The sequence below is a fragment of the Physella acuta genome, unplaced genomic scaffold (genome assembly GCF_028476545.2).
Source record: "Physella acuta isolate Inbredline_101_S28 unplaced genomic scaffold, ASM2847654v3 ptg001356l, whole genome shotgun sequence".
NCBI lineage: Eukaryota > Metazoa > Mollusca > Gastropoda > Physidae > Physella > Physella acuta.
This window is the reverse complement of record NW_026732871.1, coordinates 93264-117186: the sequence shown is the minus strand read 5'-3', so window position 1 is coordinate 117186 and position 23923 is coordinate 93264. Positions and strand designations below refer to the sequence as shown.

Genomic DNA, 23923 nt, shown 5'->3' with positions numbered 1-23923 from the left:
TTATTGCTTCAGGATAAAAAAAATGGCTTTAAGCATCTTCTATATAAGCTTAGATCTGATTTTTAAAGATTTTAAATTGGGAAAAAGGTATTACATTTTAAAATGTAGTGTCTTTTAATAATTATGTAGTTTTAAAGCCATTTGAATATCCTGCTATGTTGCCTCTGTGAGCTGTTTTTTTTTTGTTAATGCATGAATTTATTACTTAATTGGTTCAATTTTAAAATGGTTCAATTTTAAAATGGTTCAATTTTAAAATAACAAAGGACGAGGACATCTTCAAGAATGTTAAAACAAATGTGAAAAATAAAGTTGGTAATTTCTAGCTAATTCTACTCTGTCAAAACTCAGAAAACCAAACACATATACCATTTTTCTCACTTCAGTCTGTATAGATAAATAAAGAATAATTAATACAAAGCACTGAATTTTTATAACCTGGATTTATTACACATGTCAAAAACATTGAAATGCTTATTGATGCTGTACAAAGAAAATAGTTTTTATAATAGAACTGTACAAAAGAACAATTTAATTGATTTTTAGATTTGTTAGCTTAGAATAAGTCCCTGAGTTCCATTGATTTATCCAAATACTCCAGTATACAGCCACGTTTATTTAACTGGTTTATGGCTACAAAAAAATAGAAAATGAGAAAACAAACTCAGTTTAAAGTACAATTGTTTTGTGTGATCTGCTATTTGTAAATAAATCAAACATGGAGAGAACTCAAAAGTGGGCCCTAATAGACCTGCAGAGGTAAACTTTTTGGGTCTATTCTGGAAAATAAAATTTAGCTTAAAGCTTTTAAGAAAGAACCAACAAAACATAAAAAAAATCTCACTCTAATGAAAATCATAATCAAGATTGACAAAATGAAACCTGTAAAATGCAAAATGTGTTAGTTATGTCCACATTATAAGTGTGAAAACTCACCTTAAATGAATTCATAGTAGTCTATATGCTGATGTTTGAGTGGCTGAAATATTGAACTTAATTATAAAGGGGTTATAATGTTTCCAGTCTCTCTCTCATAAAAACAAAGCATAAACTGTACACAAATATGTTGTAACTACTTGTTTGGTAAGTCAAGTCTATTAAATCAAATCAGACCACAAAAAACTGACCAGCTACTGACCTCGTTGCCCCAGCTGCACCAGCGTGGTGTTAAATTTCTAGCAAACAGTTCCAGACATTTAGGCTTCGCTGGCAAATATGGCTTTAATACTGCTGGAATTTCAAAATTAAGAAATGTTTATTAAAAGTTAAGAAACAAATTTGTTAACTTTTAATAAACATGCTCCTTTTTGTGTTAAGAAATTTATTAAAAGTTAAGAAACAATTTGTCAACAATGACAGAGGTATTATTTCTACATATAACTAACAAGCATCTATAGTTTAAAGGTACTTCACAAATCAAATTCTTAAATATTACTATTAGTGTAATCTTCTGAAGAAGTTGAATAAACAAGCCCTAATTGGAGCAAGGTCAGTTAACAAACAAAAAATTAAAATCTCAAAATTATACAGACTGTGTGGCTTAAGGCCCTTGAATGTTCATGGTTCAAATATAACCAATGGACTCCAAGACATGCTAATAAATGCTAAAACTTGAAACCAAACTAGAACTTACCAGACAAAGGTGGCTTTTTAGAGTGTAAACAACTAGGCACGCTAACTAGAAGAAACTGCTGAGGAATTTTTATGTCCTTTTCAATTATTGTGGAATTCTCTAAACGAGTTGTATCAGGTTGTGCAGAGTCTATTAAAGTCAAGTTTTCCCCCTCATTGGTTGTAGGGATAACTTCAGGCAGCAACTTAAATGTTGTTTCCGCTGGCACAATGCTATGAGTTTCTGTCAAATCATATCTGGCTGTTTGATTTTCTGAAGGTGTGGACTGTGTGAATGACTGTTGAACTTGACCAATGATTAGCTGCTCGTAAGGTTTCTTATGAGCTGAGTTGATGTTGTAGACAGGCTCTCCAGTACTGGTGATCTGGGGAGTTACGTATGTGATGGCATAAACATTGACAGCATGTGTGGCAACGTGTGTGACAGCATACATGTGTGCTAGCATTTGTGACTTTTAAAAACAAAAAATAATAAATCCCTTGAAATTGTATGGTATAACAATCAAAAGCATTTTATTAATTTTTATATTCAAGAGGTTAATGTATAATTACGGGGGAAAAAAATTCCAGAATTTTAGGCTTAAAAAAATAAATAAATAAAAGTGAGGTAGCAGATTTTGCAAGTGGACAGCTTATTGTTACAGTTACTAACCTTCAACCAGACCCAGTCTGCCAGCCAAACGACAGACCAGGCTGTAAAAAGTTCATCTTTGACAAAGTCTATCAGCCTCTGGTTGTTGGTGACCCACACACACACAAGGCTGCCGTGCTGGGTTAGATCACCTAACGGGATATCTTTCAAATCTTCCTCAGCAACCATCAAGTAGCTGGAACAGAACATGTAGAGATAAACTTTACAAACTTTAAATAAATTAATGGAAGCTTCAGAGTATTGATGCAGTTCTTTCCCTTTATTTACTTGTAATGTTCATCAGGAATTGTGTTATAACTTTTTACAAGAGCTGGACTTAATATTTTGTATAAATGTCTTAAGTCTTATTGTGTGTCAATGTAGTCAATGTTTAAACAGTGTAAGCTCATTTTACTCCTCAGGGTCTGATAAGAAATAAGAAGAGCTTTACATATTTTATTCATTTGTCTTGTTACCTCTTTTTCCTTTTTACAGACTTGTTTATCCAAGGAGGATCAATAACAACAAGATCATAGCAATCTATATATAGAACAGAAAACATACACGTTTTTATTGAGAACATTATATAGTACAGAAAACATACATACTTTAAAAAGGTATTACAATCTTTACATATATACAATAGAAAATAAATTTTTAAATAGATAATAACAATTTAGATAAAAAAAAAACTCCTTGCGTACCTAAAATTTTCTTGTAGCCTCCTGAAACAAAATGCTGAAAGCTTGAAGTCAGGAAGGAAGATTGTGGAGGGATGATAAAATTGTCTGCACCAATGTCAACTAACAAGGTTTTGTCTTGTCGGTTTTGTACACATTTTCCAATAATATCTGATGCGTCAACTTTTTTACTTTCTGTAAATAAACATTAAAAAATGAAACACCAAAATGAAAGCATTATTTAACACACGGGTAAAAATAAAAAGTGATACGCACCATCCGTAAGGATAACGTCTTCAAGGCAGACACGCCCCCTCTCATCAAATTCTTGACACAGAGTTTGAAACAAGTTCCCACAAGCCTCTGTCATGGCAGCAGTACGAGCCATCTCATTTATACCAAAGCGTTTGCTTACATCTGGAATTTCCCTGATATAATTTAATTCTCTAGCTTTTAACAATAAGGAAGGCAGCGTTTGTTCTATCAAACTTTTTATCTATGATGAGAAAAGTTAGTAGCTAAATAAAGTTATGAAATACAGATTTTTTGTTGTTTTGATTAAGAATTTCTAGTAATACGGAAATGTGGGCCTAATTAACGATAGTGTAAGGCAGCTAAGAATTTTATGATAACTTGAGCTTAAATCATAAGCCAAGTGGGTAATAAAATTTCTAGAACTCAGAACAAAACAAATTATATGCCTACAGCCAGTTCAAAAAAAAAATAATCAAAGACTGATTTTAACAATGGTAGGCTAGTTATTAAAATATTTACCAAACATTCTTTCTCCGTCAACTGTGATGCTTTACAAGATTTCTTTTTTCTCTAAATAAAAAAAAGGTAAAGATAATGTTACTTAACTATTTAAATTATACTATTAACAAAATAGTTAATGATATCAACAAAATAACATAGTAAATAAAGTGGGGAAATTAAATCCAGTGATTCAAAACATTATAAAATAACACCTTTTTTTGTGCTGAAGTTTCTTTCATATTGTCACTGTCAACAATCAGTTGTTCTCTTGTAATCCTCTCTGCCTGGCTCTTCATTATGAAAGGTGCTTCAACTGTAAATTAAAAAAGAAACATTAATAATAATGACTAAAATTTATTGTATTACAGTAGAATAGTTATCTGAAACATTCTATAATATTTTTTGAAAGGTTGCACAGTCAGTTACGCGCAGTCAGTTATAAAGTACTAAACTGAAACTAAATTGCTAATTTTTAGGGTACAGCACACACTTTTAATTTTGAAACAAACAAAGCAAACTTAACACATTCAACACATTTCTATTTATTAGTACACATAGATCTAGATTCTAGTGTATAAAATTAAAAATTAAAATCCACGCTCACATAAAATTTAATATAATTATATTTAATAATATTTATGTTAATTTAATAGGACACCCCAGGGGTTCTCCATAAATGACGTCACACTCTTAGGTGGTACAGGGTTTTTTGATGTTGTGACGTCAAACTTTTCCATTAAAAAATAGTAAGTAATTCAATTTTAGTTATATTACGTTTAGAAATCTGTTTTAGCTTTAGTAAATTGTAATAGATCTAGAAATTGATTAATTTACTACACTCTATATTGACTGAACACAGTCAGTATTTTAGAAAGAAATTGATGTTTAAAATTTTTTTAGGTGATGTGAGACTTTGCTTATTGTAGGGGAGGGGTAAATCAACCAAATAAATCATGACATCATTTATTTTTAATGGATGACCCCCCTTTCCCCCCCCCCCCCTCCCCAGGCAATAAAATTGTTTAGAAAAAAGTATAAGTGACTATAACTAAATAATAGGAGGATGTGGTCAAACAATATAAAATAGGGCAAAGGAAAGGAGGTCTCGAGTTAGGATCTCGGTCCAGATTCAGATTGTTATAAATATATAGGCCTAATAATATAAAGGTTAAAAATATTATTACTTAGGCCTCTAATTAATTATATGGCTAATTATATGGCTACTAGTACTACTATCTTCAATAAATTTATATAGATCTAGTATATTCTAAGTAGAATCTATATTGAATGCTAAAAAAACAAAACAAATTAATTTCTTTAAAATAAAAATGCGAAAATTATTTTTACATCGACGCTTTTGGCTTTTACTAACCTGCGTATAATTCTTTTTTCCACCTGTAATTATTATTTTTCACACGATAAGCATTCTTATCCGTTACTTTTTCATTGCTTCTGGATGACATCGTAACATTGTTCAACGGATGCTCCTCATTATCTTGTAACATTAATTCATTTAAAACAGCTCCTCGACAAATCGCTAACGTAGCCATTTTGAATTTAGTTACTCTTTTTTTGGTAAAAGTGTTAAAAAATCTCGATTACGTCCCTTTATCATAGATACTAGATCTAAATCTAATAGTAATACACACCTCACATATTTATTATTAAACTTTATATACTATATAACATTTCACAAAACCCTTATTAAATACGCCCCCTTATAAAATACTAAAATAAAAACTTGGTTAAAACAAGCACAAATGTTTCCAGCATTTTTATTAATCCATTTTTAAGCCAGCATACTGGTAGCAGTTCTCTATTTTATATTATTCATTAAACATTAGGAGAAATTTAGTTATAGATCTAAATTAAAGGTCTAATTAAGTTAAATAATAATAAAACTTTTGCAGCAGTTTAGTACTTAATATCAATCTAAAGAAAGTATGAAGAATGCCAAATAAAAAGGGGTCTGGATATACTTAGTAAAGGCTGAAAATAGCTTAGATTTGACAAGAGAATCAATTTTGTAGCATATCTTTAGCCTGTCTTTAGGTGTTTCTTGACCTTGGATGTTTTCACAGTGCACCACATTTGTCTAAACACACCAAGAATAGCACACAACTACATTGAACAGACCAGCAGAGGAAAACAGAATAATAGCCTGACTTAAAAAAAAAACTCAAAAATTAACTTTGGATTTTCACACTGGCTTAAGCATATTCACCCCTGTACACACACACTACAGCCCAAAATACACATTGACATGATACTATTTATAGACATGCTTTCTTAACATGTCTAAAGTTATGGAGGGCAGCATAAGAAATTTTTTAATTTAAAGAAAGACAAATGTTCTAAAACCCTATATATATATATATATATATATATATATATATATATATATATATATATATATATATATATATATATATATATATATATATATATATATATATATATATATATATATATATATATATATATATATATATATATATATATATATATATATATATATATATATATATATATATATATATATATATATATATATATATATATATATATATATATATATATATATATATGGTGCGTGCATGCATGTGCATGTGTGTGTATGTGTATGTTTGTGTGTGTAGACCCATAGACTATCCATGGGGTAAAGCAAGGCATTCAGCACCATGGGGTGTAAGGCACAAGTCAGCACCCTACCTCCACAAAACCCCCAATAAAACTACCAATCTACCTCTGAGGTAACAACCCCTGCTGTTTCTTGATCACAGACAAGCAGAAAATTCATTTATGTAATTTATGCCCCACTTGACCTAGCAGGAATAGAGGAAGATGTAACAGGAATTAATCCCACAGCTCTATCCTCAAAATATCTCACCTACATAAAACTGTTTTGTAATGTTTTTTTCCAAATCAACATAACTTAGGAAAGTTCACTTTGTAATAAACCACATGGCTTTTTTAATGCCATTTTTAGTTCAAGTCTTCAAGCATTGATTGCTGTACATTTTAATAACTATATACAGGTCTAGTTAAAATATCTTTATTTTGGTGAATTTTTTTGTTCAGTGCAGTGATTGTTGATTCAGAGTTGTGCCTAACCGTAACTTAATATTTCTTTTTAAAGTTTGTACAGCTATAACCATATTCATGCAATTCTTAATTAAAAGTTTATTAAGATGAGGGGGGGGGGGGGGGGTGAAGTAAAATATTATATAGACATTTAAAGAACTGATTTTTGTTGCATTTTACAGTCAGTGTAGTCCATATTTTAAACAATGTTGCTGGCATATACAGAAATAATTAGGTCTTTGTAGTAAATGTAGATTCCACCTTTTGATAGATACATTTTGTTTGATTTTTTGTTTAAATGTGAAAAATATATAAATAAAAAGTCGGCTATATTAGAAATGCAATTCTTTGTGATTATACATTCAAGAGAGACAGATAAGCAGTAGTTATGTAACTTTATGATAATCTTTTTTTAAATATAGATGGCGCTAGGAAGGGGAGATCATCCATATTATTTTCTTGGGGGAGGGGTTAATCCATGTCATTTTATTTAATGAGTGTGGTGGTCAGCCATGGTTTTTTTTAACAGAGGGAGGGGGGGGGGGTTGGAGGGAAGGGGTTTCAACCTTAATAACTATCATAATGAAAAACAGTTTTTAATGTGAATATTGTGTGAAGTACAAATAGTGATTTAACCAGTGGTAATTTTAAAAAATCCAATAGCAAATGTATAACAAATGCATTAACTCATTTTTTTATTTTTTATTTCAACAAAATGTAAAAAGTCAATAATAATCAGAACAGCATATACATTATATATAGTTTATCATTGACATCGTCATTTCAATCACATACCAATTCAAATTAAAGCTCAAGCCATACATTTATAAAAGTGGAATCAATTAATCACTAGACACTGACAAAAACAATTAAACAGAAACATATGTTGGATGAAACGTTCATTATTACATAAATACATATTGCACAGGGAATAATTATTTTGTACTTTTTGTTAGCAGTGATTTCAAAATCAAATCACAAATTGGCCTACTAATAATAATTTAACCTAAACATAATACTAACTTGACTTAGCCCTAAATTTGTTGCAACACCAGCTATTTGATTATTGGAACACTGCTAACTCAAAAGTACTAAAAACTGTCATACAAATGAAAAGCAAAAAATAAACTACATGAAACTAATACTTCAATTTATTCACAACCCATCTGTAACATACCAATAAAAGCCCTAATTATATTAACAAATGGTCATACAGTTTTAAACAATTAAGAAGCAGAAATAAGAGAAAAAATATTTTAAAATTTAAGTAGCTTTATGCTACAAAGCGTAAAAGCACATTTTAAAAATAAAATGCATTTTTAAATTTTTATATTGAAAGAATTAACTTACAAATATGAAAGTAGATGATGCATTATGTTTAAAATATTCAAAATCAATTCAAACACATTTTAAAAATTAATTTTAAACATATTTCTTTGCTTTCTGTAACTTATTGTACTACTAGTATTTAAATGTTTATATTAAATAGTTAAATATGTATCATTTTAAATAAAATATTTTTGTGAATTTTATTTGGATTTATTTAAATTTTATTCTGAAGTCAAGTTTTTATTTTAAGATTGACCTGAAATAATTGGTTTGTGCATTTAAATGGAAGAGGAAAAGTAAGAATAACTTACAAATAGTTGAGTGAGTACTATTTAATTACTTCATCTTTAAAGTTAAACCACAAATTGAATACAAGAACGATTATAATTCTGTTGTCATGTAATGACCGTAGTGATTTTGATCTAAGTAATATGCAGGCGGCAAGTCAAGCAGAACTCCACTGAGTGGTCGAGTGTTAGCTAATTGAATTGTTGACCCTCTGTAAGACCCGATTTCTTTGGCTTTTTCCCAAACTATTGGACTATCATGGCAATGAGATGGGGTGAACAAATGTACAGATGAAAAATCTTGAATGCTGCTGACTGATATATAAACACCGGAAAAATTAGTAGGGTTTTTACTGCTACCCTCGCAAGGTAATGCTTGGTCAGAATATATCACGTGGTCACATGAGTCAAAAGATGATGTTGACAATGTATTAGTTGGTTTAATGAGAGGTGAGTGTGAATGAATGCAACTGTTAACCGGTAGGTAATCAGTGGTGTTAGACCCAGCCTGCCCTACTGAAAGTGTAGTTTCACATAAATCAGGCGGGAAAATTTTGACATAGTCTGTGACTGGTAAATTGGCTTTTATTACACTTCTTTTGTTGGATGGGTGCTCATTAGTTAAACAATGTGGGTTTCTCTCTATTAACCTGCTGTTGGGAATATCTTGTGCACTACAGTGTCTCAAGGGAAGAGTACCTTTAGCACTAATGTCCCTTGATTTTGAATCAAAAGGGATGTAATCTGTTGCTGGTTTTATGAATCCATTTGGTGATAGCCCTTGGGGCAGACAGAATTTCATATAGTCAGCAACATTGCCCAAATTAGATTTCAATATTTCAATTTTTTGTTTTTCCAGAAGACCAGAGTCATCAATATTGCCTGCATTATATTTTAATATCTCTGATTTTTGTTCTCCCAATAGAGCAGTGTCATCAATATTATCTGAATTAGATTTAGATAATTCCGATTTTTCTTCTCCAAAATTAGTTAGTAGTGCTTCTGATTTTTCATTTTGCAGATGAAAAATGTTTTTAGGACAAAACTTTATTCCTTCTTCACAAGAAGTAGATGTGAAATCTTTAGGTGGGACTTTACGTGTGTACCCATGCGAAGGCTCACTGCTATACTCTTTAGAACCTTCCGTAGCAGTCAGCAATTTTTTAGTTACGTCGTCATTCACAAGGCATTTCTTTTGTAGTGGATTAAAACATTTCTTTTGAAGTTGATTAAAACACAGAGATTCCTGAGGTGTTGTACTTGCTTCAGATGAGCTGTCATAGTTAAAGTCTTCTTGCTTTTCTCTATACCCATGGTTGTTCTGAAAAAGATTAAAAGAAGATATATTTTTGTGTGTGTGTGAAATTTAGAAAGTAAAACAACACAACAATTCGGTTTAAAATTGCATTTTGTTAATTCTTTTTTGAAAATACATATATTTGTAACATAATTTGTTAGTAAATAATTCTTGGATTGTGCTTGAATTTAAATTCTTGGTAATTTCCTTATTGATGAGTTTCTAAAAAATAAATGAACATGACAAAGTAAGAGAAATATTGCTTGCATGGTTGCAGGCTTCATTTCTTAATGTAATTTTTTCCCCTCAGAAGCTTAAATACAAAATCTCTTATAAACAAAAAGGGTACATGCATATTTATATAAGCAGAGATGGGAAGCAAAACTTTTTACATCAAAGATCAAGGAAACTCAAAGCACATCAATAACAAAGTAAAAAATAAAATTTACTCTTTATGTGAATATGTTCGTATTTTGAATAATGTGCCTAATTTAACTTTTACAACTTAAAATAGTTAATGTAATAGTTTTATTTTATAGAAAATATGCTAATAAATCTACTTGCAAACTGCTATTTAACTTTGTTACTACTTTTAAATAATATTTATTTTTACATAAAGCACAAGGAGTATTACAATGATCGTAATTAACAGATATACTTCATACATTCACATTTTTAAAAAAAGGAATCGAATGTAGCTTGTGAAATCAAACTTTCTGCAATGCTAAATTTTAAACACAACTGCGGCCATTCTGTAGCTTATAAAGTTAAAAAAGTGACACAAAAATGTGTAAAACTACTTCAGAAATAAACAGGTCACAGCAATGTGTTTTTCTCAATGTATTTACTCCATATCATAGTGAAATAGCTATATTTTACATACTTGAGTATATTTAATTTAACAGTTTCTTTAAATTATTTTTTTTCTTTTCACAATAAACTTCTTTTGGGAATAAAAGCTTAATTTGTGCTGTTGGTAATAATTTTCTATTTCTGAAATTGAGACTTCAAACAATAAGTTGAATAAGATAAAAAAAAAAGAAAATACAAAAAAGCAGAAGAATTCCTGCAAAATAAACTGATTAAAATGCCAACAAAAATTACAGAGGAGATATATAACCTAAACATTGCCAAAATGTTTCTCAAAAAAATAAACTTAAAGGAAAACACTGGCAGCAAGCACATGTAACATTCATCGTAGACAAACCATAAAAGTGTTGTTCTTGTGAAGGTGTTTTAGGCAAAGGGCGGTTGCGGTAATCTTGGGGCTTTTTAATGGTTAATTTCTGTGGGGGAGGGAAATAACTGTTTCATCAGTTTTATAACATTCAAATCAAGTTGCTCAAATTGCTAAAGTTTTAGGATGAAACATAATTAAATTATCCAAAAAGTAGATAAATACAATTTTTACTTTCTCGTATACAGAGTATAGAGAAAGTATTGTAATCTTGCACAAAAATAACATGAAATTTTGACAGTTTTCACCGTTTTACTCCTCAGTCCTTCATCACATCCAGGATATAGAGGTCTAATTTTAATCGGGCAAACATTACAAATCCAGATTTATCAAAATTTTGGCGTTTTATGCGTAATGGAGTAGGAAAAACTGGATTATCCAATTCTGCCAGTGTGTCTGTGTGTGTGTAAACATGATAACTTGAGTACTGTTACAGCTAGGTTGATGAAATTTCATATATAAGTATTATATCAAAATCGTAGATCCGTATCAACTTTTGAGCAATTTCCGATAACTGGAAGTGATACTTTTACGCTATTTCCAATTTCTCAAAAAACGCATGTAAATTTATAAACTAATAAAAATAATATTTCACACTATTATGCACATTTTGTTTTTGCGTTCGCTTGGTGCGCAATTCTTTTTTCTATGAGATTCTATTCTATTTTTAAAAATTTTAAGTATTTAAAATGGATTAAAAATCATAACTATATCCCGAGTTCCCATCCCCTGTTGTTTTATATAAGAATATTCGATAATGTTTATGGGAGATCACTCCCAGTTTATTTAAAACATTCATATGGATGCCTAGTTTCAAGAAAAAGTAATATATTCAGAGTAGTTGCCAACCTATTGTAAAAGGAGAAAAAGTCAAATTCTATTTTATCTATAATTAAATAATTGAAATTTAAATTTTTTTTCTTAGCTTAATTCTGTAATTTAGTTATTGGTACAGGAATAGATTTTAGAAGTGGTAAGTGGTATCTGATTTGCCTTTCATTTTTAAAGATTTTTTCTCCACATTTGAATGTGTGATTTTACTATTACTGTTTTCAATATATTTTTTTAAACCTCTTGATAAAGATATTTAAACATTTAAAAAATTGCCTTTACATTTACCTGAGTCTGGGCATAAGGTTCTATTTCTATAGATGGAATTTTTTTCCTTCGTCCAACACAATATCTGAAAAAGAGAAAAGCAAAATATTATCTGATGTATTTGATTAACGCTAAAAAATACTATAGGAAAAAAACCTATATAATAAATACTATATAATAATAAATATAATATTAAGATTAAATGTTACAATATACTAACTTCCATAACATGTAAAGCACAAGAATAAAAAACAATATCACGATTATTCCAATTGTAATTCCAACAGTCTGACCGAAACTTTGCTCTAGGAAAAAATAATGCATAATCAGAGAGAATACATTGGAAAATGGTTAATAAGAATAAATTACACAGTTTTAAAAATATTTCCAATTATGCTAATAAAGAATGGTAATTCTGCTTTATAAAATAAAATAAATTAATTCCTCAAAAGTAATCTCTAAAGTAAGTTTATAGGAATCTGTATTCGGTGTATAAATATATTAATACATATATATTATGATAATCTAATTTCTATTTTGTTTAGCTTAGTTGTTTTTTACTGCCATCATCCAAACATACCATGATATACAAACTTATCTACCAACAATTTTTAAAATAACAAACATATGATATTACCTGCAGCTATGAGCTTGACTTCGTGCATTAAAGGCTGACTAGCATTGCCCAGTCCTGCTGCAGACACTGCTATGACATACACCATGTACTTTGTATTCCCTTTCAAGTCATATAATACTGTATTGGTTTTACTGTTACTAACATTTTGGGTATGTTCGGACTCTGTAAAAGAATCAATTATAGATATGTAAAAGTATATATATATATATATATATATATATATATATATATATATATATATATATATATATATATATATATATATATATATATATATATATATATATATATATATATATATATATATGATGTATATTATATATAGGCCTATATATATATATATATGATATTTATTATAAAAAGGCCTAAATATTTATATTGATATTCATAAATTAATGCTAATTATAAATATTCATTGACTCAACAACTGCTGAAAAAGTTAAATGCTAGCCTATAGGCTATATCAATTAGAATTGGCTAATTTTGACAGTTCATAGCATGTGTAAATGCTAGAAGAATTTTTTTTTTAAAAGTCAAAACTTACCCCGACACATTTTTCCGTCAAATGTAGCACAGTATTTAACCAAATATTCAGTGATATAACTTGGATTTTCAATGCAGTCAAATTTTTCCCACGTAACATTTAAACTATTTTCAGCAAACCCAGAATTGTGTAGATAAACTGTAGGAGGTTTTTGAGGCTCTATAAAAAATTATAATTTAGAAATAAAATACATTAATTTAGTTAAAAAAGCAATACAAGAATAAAAAAGAAAGAAAATAAAAAGGAAAAAAACCCACAATAATTCATAAAAAAAAATGTAAAATGTTTTGATATGAATAATAATATTGCATTAGCTGTTTTGAAATTTAAAATCTAAACATTTAGATTATTTTATTGGTCTATTTGGAAGAAAAAATTGTGTAAATATTTTTTTTATATATTTAAAAAAATAGTTTGTTTTCTCTGAATCCTTATTTTTTAATGTCAGCTTTAAGCACACAACACTGTCAAAAGTCAGTTTAAAAAAAATTCCTATCTCAATACACTTACTCTGATTCCGGAAGTATATACAATTATTCCACAAAATCCCACTGCTCAGTACAGAGTTATTTATGTAAACTTCAGCTGTGATGCCAATCAAAATTTCTCTAAACCTCGTTTTTTCAATGTCAGCTCCTAGCACACAGGTAACTCTGTCAGGAGTCAGAATTTTCCAATTTATATCACCCTAAATTAGAGTAAAATAAAGTATAAATTTCCCAGTGTTTAGAAAAATTACAAATATTAACAACACTTTAACTTTAACTTTAATTCAGCTTTTCTATAGTACACACAGACATATGTTATATATAAATTCAAACACACTAAGATATATATGTATGGTTGTATATATATATATATATATATATATATATATATATATATATATATATATATATATATATATATATATATAAATCATAAGCAAGCAATTATAACCTTAGCTGTATATTCTTTTATGGTAAAAAGGATTTAACTAGCTTAAAAAAGTTTCTACAGGATTTAATTAGATTAAAATGGCTATTGTTACACAGCCTAAACAAATTGAGATTTGTGTTTCCGAAACAATCCATAAATAATAATAAAGCACTAAACCACTTGAACACAGTTCAGTTCTTGTGATTTGCTTACTTTACACTTGTTGTTTCTGCCCTCACACCACACAACAGTTATGCTGAAATAAGGTGATCCTGTTCTTTTACTCATGTCCAAAGCCGCCCAGCTGAGGTAATATTTGAGTTTTTCATCTTTGTTGTCCACCTCTACTAGAAAACTCTGTGGGGGTTTGGGCTCTGTAAATAAAATTTTTTGACAGTAATGTAAGATGAGACTTGTCTTAACCATACACGAATAGCTAATGTTAAAAGTTTTCTGTTTGTGTTGCATGTGATTCTAACAACAATCTTTTAGTGTAGGGGCCTATGTATTGATTTCTAACAGTTTTACATTTAAATATCAGAGATTTGCCAATTTTAGAAAATTATTTTAACTAGTTTTATTTACTTGGCTGTAAGTATCAACATTTAGGGATAAATAGTTTACAACTTAAAGTATTAATATTTCGAAGTCAAATTTTTTATATTTGATTAATTTAATTGTTTTATTTTATCAAATCATCTTTTTCTGCTTAAAGCATCTGATGTTTAATTTATATATAAAATAAAGTTGACTCACTTTTTAGTCTTGATGGAATAACTAATTCTGAAGAATGTAGCGATAGTCCCTTTTTTGTGCCTGCTGTCAAACTGATGTTTATTGGAAAGTCACTTTCTGGAAGAATGAACTCTTTGGAAGTGAGATGTATGTTAGACACATTGAGAAGTTCAGCTGTGTTGAGTTTTTTTTCTTTGGATGTTGTCCTAATTCTATACTGTGTTATTAGACCATTCTTTTCACTCGGAGACAAATCTTGCCAGTAAATGTCAATGCATCTCTTAAATTTTATTCCTAGGCATCTATTCACATCTTCATAAAAACAGCCATTACAAATTTTAGGTGCAGCTCCAGGTACTAAAAGATATTAGAAGATTCATTAATTGCAATTTTTAGAAGTTTATTTAACAATTTTTATTTTGTAAAGTAATTTTAGATTTTCAAATACTGGTTACAGAGAGAAAAAATAAAATCCTATCATAGTTTAGAAAGAGTAATAAAGGGAAAGAAAAAACAAAGTTTTAATGATACATTACATTTTGCAGGTCTATAGATAAGTTTATAAGTTAATTTATAGAAGTAAATTGTATTACCATCTTCTGATGTATTAGCAATTATAGAGTTTTTGTCACTGGTGTAATATGAAGATGGAGTTTCTGAACTTTCTTCTGATGCAGGTGACACAGTGATTTCAAACTCATATCTTGTGTATGGAATAAGGTTACAGAATAGCTTTTCCATGTTGGTTTCTGTTATGTTCTGGTGAAGATAAATAAGACACTGCTCATAAATATGCTAATCCAAACACAGTACTGGTTCCCAAACTTAGTTAACAACAGTATTTGTGGATCATAACTATATAACATTTATTTTGAGATTCTTCACTTCTTCTTCGTTCTTAATTCTAGGCAGCAGTTGTTTGATTTTGGAGTTGTCTCTCCTAGATGAGTGGCTGTCCCCAGCTATCGAGCCCCATCTGCCAGAGGGTTCGAATTCAGGACTTTTTAGTTCAGCAACTATGAGCCTAACCTACCAGACCACGCAAACATTAATTTTTTTTATCTGAAACTCCAAAGACACTTAATTTTATTAACAGGCTAGTTTTTTATTTTTTATTTGCATAGCTACAAGTATTTGAGTATTACTTAGCTAAATATAGATTTTATACTAATAATAAAACTGATAATAATAATTTTTTTAAGTAGTGACAACAAAGTTGAAAATTACCGATGTCTGATTTTGTCCTTTGATCCCATAAACTATTTTGTAAAACTTTTTTCTTTCAGGATTTGATGAGTGTTTCCACTTAAGTTGGATGCATGTGCTGTTAGAAGTTACAACTTTCAAATCTTTAACTGGAGCTGGCTTCACTGAAAATTCAGTTTAAATTCAATTGAATACACGAGTCATAAAATTTTTATTGAAACATATGCTGCCATGTGAAATAAAAAATGTGTGTTGTTAAAAAAAGGTGTTCGTTTTTACAAGCTAAACTAAATTGTTTTTCCCCCTTATTTTCCTTCTGATTTTATAATTTTTTTTGAATGTTTCTATTCAGTTTGCTGAAAAAGAAGTTAAAAGGTCACACCATTGAAGTGTCCAAATTACATGGGTTTGTTAAAGTTTGCTGCTTTCAAAAATACAGTTTGTGTCACTGAAGCCACGGGATCTTTTATTTTGCTTTTGATTAACTTCAGTCATGTGTGAAAGTAAGAAAGAATAATGTGTGTTAAAAAAGAAAATTAATTAAACAGTCTATTCATAATTTAACCTGGAACTTAATTTAGTGAAATAATTGTCATTTAACAAAATTAATGATAAAGAATATGACTATTTTTGAAGAGTAAAAATTATTTCAGTTAGGAGAACAGATTAAAAACTAAAATAAAGAGCACAAAAAATTTAGACATATTAAACATGTGGCCATAAGCTTTCTATAACTGTTCTAATAGCCATATTTAAGACTTCAAACCACAAAACTAAATGCTATTCTAATGTTCATTTCATGCACAATTGGCCTTAAGATTTTCTATTGCAACTGTAAAGCCACAATTAAAACATTATTTATCTTGTATGTTGATGGAAATAACATTTTCACTCATTTGAATAGCATAATTTTTAGAAAGAGTAGTTAAACAAACAGATTAGCCTACTAAAGAAAGCAAAAAAATAAAAAAGAAAGATATTTTTACTAATGTGTTATTTTGCAAAGTAAATTAACACGTAAAGATGTGAAAAAATAATCATGGAAGATTAAAAATCTATTTTATTTTTTAAAAAAATAGTGAAGGCAGCTAAATTTGAAATTATTAAAATATACTTTATGAAGCTTAAATTAAAATATAAAACCTAGAAACTACTTTCATTCTTAGTTTGCAAAATTTAGCTATCATTTTAAAAAAAAGTATTATAGTAAGTAATACAAATATTGTGAATGTCTTAAATTATTACTATACACTATCACTAATCTCTTCAAGGTATAAAATTGTCATTACTTTATCTATTAAAAAAACTATTAACTTATGTGTAAAGTTAATATTAAATCACATCCTTTTAGGCTTAGTTGATGCAATGAATAACTGAAATATAAAATTAACAATCTAGTATCAATAGTAATATCTTTTAAAACAAAAAGTGTTTGCTTGGGCAAAATATAACAGAAAATGAAAAAAAAAATTATTTAAGAAAGTAATTCTAACTAGAAATTAATCTTTCGAGCACTAAAATTATCTATAGTCAATCTAACTCTACATTTCTGTAAGAAACTTACCTTTTACATCTTAGCAATAAAAAATGATTGAGCAAAATAATTAGAAACTACAATTATTCAGGGTTTTATTTTGGTATTAATTACAAAATCGTGATATCAATATTCAAATTAAAAACAATTTTGTTTCTGTACCATTTAAATTTTGCGGAATTTGTGTTTTGACTTATATTCATTCCATTCTTCACATGAAACCAAGGACATTGATTTAATTTAGTTATAATATTATTTACTTATTAACTTAATAGTAGACGTGAATAGTTTATAAACTAACTTAGTACAATCAGCTTCAGATATTTTTATTTCTAAAAGTAAAGTTTAGCCTCTTTAGATACAATAAGAAGATTTCGAATTCTTTGAAATTATTGAAAGCTGAATAGCTAAGATGAAAACATTATTTACATGTTCCAACATTTTAACTGTCATAATTAAGTCCAACTTTAAGTCAACGAAGGTGATTTATATTCACATACAAAAAAAAATATTTGAAAAGCTAAAATACTAAAATTTCTTTTTAAAATTTCTCAATTATTTTATGTATTTTTATTTAATACCAATACAAAACCCTCTATAAATTCTACATCAAGTTTGATCAGTTATTAATTCTTGGATGGAAGTCCTGGCACTTAAGTACTTACAACGTGCTACAACCTTATGATCAGGTACATTTGTTGCAGATAAATGAACACCTGAGGTTTCTGTAAGACAAATTTCCTATTTACATGGCCATAATTTTTTCCTTAATTTTAGATCTTTTTTTGGCATTTATGATTGTAAATCTTATTTGCCTATTTTAAGATTTACTCAAAATTCTAAATTATTAAAAAAACAAGTTATTTATTTATTTGGAAACAAAGAAGTCTAAAATTTCAAAGCACAAAAAATTGAAAGTTATTTAAAACCATCTGTGGAATAATGTTTAATAATTTAGTGATCCATGTTTACTTTCACAATTACACAGCTATACATGGTACAAAGTGGATTATGTATTGCATAATAATATTTAGCTTAAAACAGTTTGAGCTGATTGTTCTGAACATACTATATAAAACAGTTTTAATGTTAAAACAAGTTAAACTGATAGTTCTGAACATATCATATAAAAGTTTCAATGTCAAAACTATTTGAACTGATTGTTTTAAACATACCATATAAAACAGTTTCAATGCGAAACTGGTCAGACACTGCTTCAGCCAGTACTCTATTTTTTACTATTGTTTTGACTTCAAGCTTCATGTAATACAGCTGACCATGCAAGTAGATTTGCTTAGGCCACTCACAAGATGTTGGGGTCATACGAGGGCAGTCTTCCTGATGACCACTGAAATAATTAAAATATTATTTTTAATGAGGGCAATCTTTCTGATGTATACTGAAATAAATGAAAACATGATTTTTTAATCGAATAATTTTAAAAAGTCTTTGCTGAAAAAAATATTGAAAATTTATATCCAGAAACATGAGTTTATCTTTGTAACCTGGGTTCATGGAAAAATTATATTTCCAAGTAAATTCTTTGTCATGAAACAGCTTTAATTCTTAATGGGTAATTGTTCATTAATAAAAAATCCCATTCAGGCTGTAGTGACTTGTGTGTTGTTAAGTTAAATTTGACCCTTTACCTAGCCATATGGAGGGGTTGAGTATACAGATTAAACTTTTCTTTACTTGTGGGATAATCCCTTCAGGGGCAACATATTAGAAAAACTTTTACTGTCACTAGTTTTTGACATGAGTTGCTTACCCTTTTACTAAATTATCACTAACTTAGGTGTTGTAATATATAGATACATTTTCTTTAAACGATTTAGAAATCATTTTTTAAACACTTGATTGTTATTAGTGATTGTAAGTAGATTTTATTAGAAGCATCCAAGTTAGCAAATACATTTGAAAAGCACTTTTGCATAAAACAACAAGGCTTAAGCATGTATTCAAGCCCATGGGATCATTATCATATCAGTAATATAATGAGTTTAATTAATTAGCAGGTCACCAAAACCTTATCAAATCAGTATAAAATATGAAATTAGATAGTTATCATACAGTTATACGCTCATGTGTTTGTGCTTTAGTACAGTTAAAGTACATGTTTACGAACAATAATTGTTAGTACATTAAAACTAAATGACGTTTCATAGCTGTACATTGGGTGAGAATCATACAAAAGACTGGTATAATATATTAAAGTAACTTTGTATTGTTGGGGTATAGCCTACTAATAAATTAGGATTATATATTTCAACAATAATTTAAAAAGAAGAATTAGCTAACACTTTAGTTTCCTGATTATTAATATTTTATAGAGGTAACATTTCTCACATCTACATTTCTATTGTTACTAAGCAGATAAACAACTTTTTATATCTTACAAAATTATTGCTTTGTAGAATGAAATTTTATATTTGGTACTCAAACTGAGAGGTCAAATGTAAGCTGGTACAGTCGAAGTCTTGGTACAGTCCAAGTCTTGATACAGTCGAAGTCTTGGTACAGTCCAAGTCTTGGTACAGTCCAAGTCTTGGTACAGTCCAAGTCTTGGTACAGTCCAAGTCTTGGTACAGTCCAAGTCTTGGTACAGTCGAAGTTTTGGTACAGTCCAAGTCTTGGTACAGTCCAAGTCTTGGTACAGTCCAAGTCTTGGTACAGTCCAAGTCTTGGTACAGTCCAAGTCTTGGTACAGTCCAAGTCTTGGTACAGTCCAAGTCTTGGTACAGTCCAAGTTTTGGTACAGTCCAAGTCTTGGTACAGTCCAAGTCTTTATTTTACGGCAAGAAGATGAGAAGGCTTGTCAAAATAATCATAACTTAGTGAAAAAATGCTGCAGTTGAAATCCCATTAACTGCGATCATCAATATTAAATCAAGCTTAAATTTTTCTGAAAGTCATTTTACCATGTTGGTTTGAACTTGAAATGCATCACTTGGATGTTTCCACCCAATGTTTTGTACCTACTTTTTAAAATACATAAACTAACCTTAAACTTTAAAAAATAGTCAGTTAAATATTTTCAGTGGGGAGGGAGGTATGTGATATCAATTGCCTTGCTTAACTTTTTTTTCAGTGACTAAATCTGCTTCTGGTTAAAAACACAGACATAAATCTGGATCTTTATCACCAAATTGGTCTATTGTCTTTGTTTAAACTAGTTTTCTTTTTCAATTTTTACTGGCAAAGTATATGACCCACCAGACTTAATGATAAAAAAAGACAATGAGAATGTTAACCATCTACCATTAAAAAGCTAATACTTTATTTTGTATCTTAGAGCAGACAAAACAATGCAGCTTTTCAATTTCAGGTTATAAACCAAACATTTTTACATTCATTTAGTTTTAAGTTTATACTTTAAAATCATCTGATAGTTTAATAATTATCCTTTTGTTTGACATGGTAAAAATAAAACTTTAATACCACACATAATAAGAAGGGATTGGTATAGAGAGCTGAAAGAAGAATAAAACAATGTCAAAAGAAAAATTTACTTTACTAAATTAAAAAAAATATTGAAAAAGATACAAGTCAAAAATCTTAACAGCCCATATTTTATTTACATGTAAAGTTGTGGCATGTGTGACGTACTTGACTTAAAATATATTTAAAAAAAAAAGACAACATTCATTAACCATTTACCATTTGCATGTTAATACTTTTGATTTTTAGCTTAAAGCAAACAAAACATTTTTTGTAAGGTGCTGTAAGTGTAATGCTTATGCAGCTCTTCAGTTTGAAGTTACAAGCCAAACATTTTTACATTCACTTAGTTGTGAGTTTATAATCATATATTGGTTATATATTTTTTTGTTTTACGTAGTAAAAATAAAACTATAATACCAAACACAATAAGAGGGGTTTGTTTCAGGAAGGCTGAAAGAAAAGAAACTTCATAAAAAAATCGCTTAAAAATATTTGTAAATGATACAAGTAATATTGATTCTAAGGGGTCATCCATAAATGACGTCACGCTTTTTTTACGATTTTTACCTCCCCCACCCTCCCCTCCGTTACACGTCGTCACAAAAAGCCAGACCCCCCCCCCCCTAAAATGACGTCACACGTCAGCCTACACCCCCCTCAAAATTGCAGTTGAATTTTTTTTAAACATCGATATTTTTCCAAAATCTTGTCTGAAATATGTCAAAATAGAGTATTTTAATCGATTCCTATTATAATTTATTAAAACTGTTTTCTAAAACGATAAAAATAACGTCTAAAATTAGTTTTCTAACATTTCTTATTTATAAAGCAAAAGTGTGACGTCGCACCATCATTATATGCAAACGATTAATGATTTAAATCAACTTACTCGTACGTGTAAACAAGTGAAACATTAATATTTTCAGGGTGTCGGAAAGTGACACCAAGATTCCATGTGCACTTCATACTCTCCCAGTTATATACAGTGCAGTCTATATTTGCAACTTTTTTGGGCCTATCTGTGAATACACAAGATAAAAAGATGTAATTCTAGTTATTTCCCTTGATTTTCTTGTGAAATCCAATGATAAAAACGCAGAATCTATTTTAAAAATTTAAATACTTTATTATAATAAACTTTAGTTTAGAATGCACTGAAAATAAGTTTAGAATGCACTGAAAATAAGAAAATAAAACTTATTTGCTTTACTTAATAAAAGTAGAGAGCATTGGTCGGTAAAATGTGCAGGAGATTTTATGAGCGACCAATGGTCTAATTTTTTTTCAAATTGTTTCTAGGTTACTTCAGAGGCGTAGCGACCGATTCTGGCGCCCGGGGAGGAATATACAATTTTGTGCCCCTCCCTCCTATTCTATTTATAGATATTCCTGTCTTTGAAAAAGCCCCCCCCCCCCCCCATAAGTAAATAAATTGGAAAGGTTTGTGGAGCTTTTTACCAGTTACTATCCCATTAGATTTTCTATTTCAGCGCCACAAAATTGATATAAAAATAGTTAAATCAATGTGAAAAACCTTTAAGTCGTTTATTTCGTAACTTTGACTGTATATAATTTAATACTTCAGCTTTAAATGAGCTTTTCAATTAATTTTTCTATCCCTTTTGGCGCCCCTTAGAGTCGTAGCCCTGGGCGGCCGTCCCACCCTCCCTCCCCTAGCTTTGCCACTGAGCTACTTTGTTATTGTGGTTGTTAATTTTTTTTATTGATATTTCATAAGTTATCATGGCATTTCAATCAATGTTTTCATTTATTTTGCCAAGTTCGCCTTAGCACAGCTGGTGATCGCCAAGTTCCCACAGGTTAAACTTGACTGAGATTTACCCAGATTTTCTTCCAGGCATCTCTTCTCCCCCTCCCCCCCCCCCCCGAAGAGAGTCTACCGTCCCCCCTCTCCGGATGAAAATAGAAGTTATATAAAAATATATACTTTTACTAGTGTACGCCCCCACTCCCCCCCCCCTGGAAAATTTAGTCCGCCCCCCTTTCCGAAAATTTCAAATGCCCCCCCCCCCCCCCCGGGAAAAAAAGTCTGAAAAAAAAACACTGGATCTACCGAGTTTAATATTTTCTATGGTTACTAGTTACTCACTATAATAATAATCCATCTGCTAATCAGGCAATTAATCATGCATGATAATACTTACAATCTATTTTGACGATCTGGTTTCCAATAAAATCCGGCTTGTGTGAATCATACTTTTTTTGAAAGCAAACATATGCTCCGTCATCATCGATGGTCAAATTATTCAACCGCAGTAAGATTGACTTAGTTGTTAGAATTTCTGTTTTCTGTGCTGGGATCATGACGTATTCTGCAGAAAAAAAAATACAAAACAAAAATTGGATAATTTTAATCATGTTAACAGTTGAACATTTCCATCCACTAATGCTATTATTGTTATCAATAGGGATGTAATTGTATATATTTTGCTATTTTTTGCCTTGGTGTTACCAAGGTGTCACCACCCCTAAATGGTGTAACCCGAGGGGGGGGGGGGGGGCGGGGGGGTGCGGACCGCACCGGGTGACACCATTTAGGGGGGTGACACCAAGGCAAAAAATAGGAAAATATATAGAGAAAAACTTGAGGGGGGTGGTGCAAATCGAAAGTTTTAGGGGGGGGGGGGTGCAAATCGAAAACTTGAGGGGGGGGGGGTGCAAATCGACGCTACGCCTCTGGGGGGGGTGATACCATTAAGTGCCGCACCGGGTGACACCCGACCTCGCTATGCCACTGTTTGTTTTGATAACCTACAAGCATACTGCAGGTAGGAATGTACTGCGTGGACCCTTCTCCCCAAACACTGAGTTGGAACAGCCTATAGCCGACTCAATTATGGAAGTCATAGATAG

General features: G+C 29.9%; 2 protein-coding genes across 9 annotated transcripts in view; both read right to left on the bottom strand.

The window, feature by feature from the left end:
- Positions 1-425: 425 nt before the first annotated feature.
- LOC131926980 (N(6)-adenine-specific methyltransferase METTL4) lies at positions 426-5255 on the bottom strand. Its single transcript, XM_059282600.1, has 11 exons — positions 5072-5255; positions 3912-4012; positions 3718-3768; positions 3220-3439; positions 2968-3138; positions 2740-2803; positions 2285-2459; positions 1634-1997; positions 1139-1230; positions 937-979; positions 426-633 (listed from the first exon to the last, which is right to left on the bottom strand). Exons 1-10 carry the CDS (start codon positions 5247-5249, stop codon positions 938-940), a joined length of 1458 nt encoding a protein of 485 aa, XP_059138583.1. The 5' UTR covers positions 5250-5255; the 3' UTR covers positions 426-633; position 937.
- Positions 5256-7504: 2249 nt separating this feature from the next.
- Positions 7505-23923, bottom strand: part of LOC131926986 (uncharacterized) — a 54978-nt gene continuing 38559 nt past the window's right edge. For 3 of the 8 annotated variants that reach the window (XM_059282614.1, XM_059282612.1, XM_059282613.1), the window contains exons 4-18: positions 23215-23382; positions 21939-22068; positions 21467-21499; positions 18781-18953; positions 18271-18330; positions 16093-16235; positions 15459-15624; positions 14887-15222; positions 14344-14504; positions 13723-13900; positions 13213-13371; positions 12669-12830; positions 12252-12336; positions 12047-12116; positions 7505-9720 (exon numbers count right to left, since the gene is read on the bottom strand). In XM_059282614.1, the coding sequence (XP_059138597.1) occupies positions 8494-9720; positions 12047-12116; positions 12252-12336; positions 12669-12830; positions 13213-13371; positions 13723-13900; positions 14344-14504; positions 14887-15222; positions 15459-15624; positions 16093-16235; positions 18271-18330; positions 18781-18953; positions 21467-21499; positions 21939-22068; positions 23215-23382 (3251 nt within the window). In that variant the 3' untranslated portion in view covers positions 7505-8493. Of the gene's footprint in view, positions 9721-10903; positions 10983-12046; positions 12117-12251; positions 12337-12668; positions 12831-13212; positions 13372-13722; positions 13901-14343; positions 14505-14886; positions 15223-15458; positions 15625-16092; positions 16236-18270; positions 18331-18780; positions 18954-21466; positions 21500-21938; positions 22069-23214; positions 23383-23923 lie in introns of all 8 variants that reach the window. The other 5 variants (XM_059282618.1, XM_059282619.1, XM_059282615.1 and 2 more) reach the window with 5 other exon arrangements.

Coding starts and splice junctions, on each gene's coding strand:
- LOC131926980 (XM_059282600.1), bottom strand. CDS start 5,249: ATGGCTACGTTAGCGATTTGTCGAGGAGCTGTTTTAAATGAATTAATG. Junction 3,440..3,717: donor TGACGGAGAAAGAATGTTTG/GTAAATATTTTA, acceptor TTCTCATCATAG/ATAAAAAGTTTGATAGAACA. Junction 2,460..2,739: donor TCTGTAAAAAGGAAAAAGAG/GTAACAAGACAA, acceptor GTTCTGTTCCAG/CTACTTGATGGTTGCTGAGG.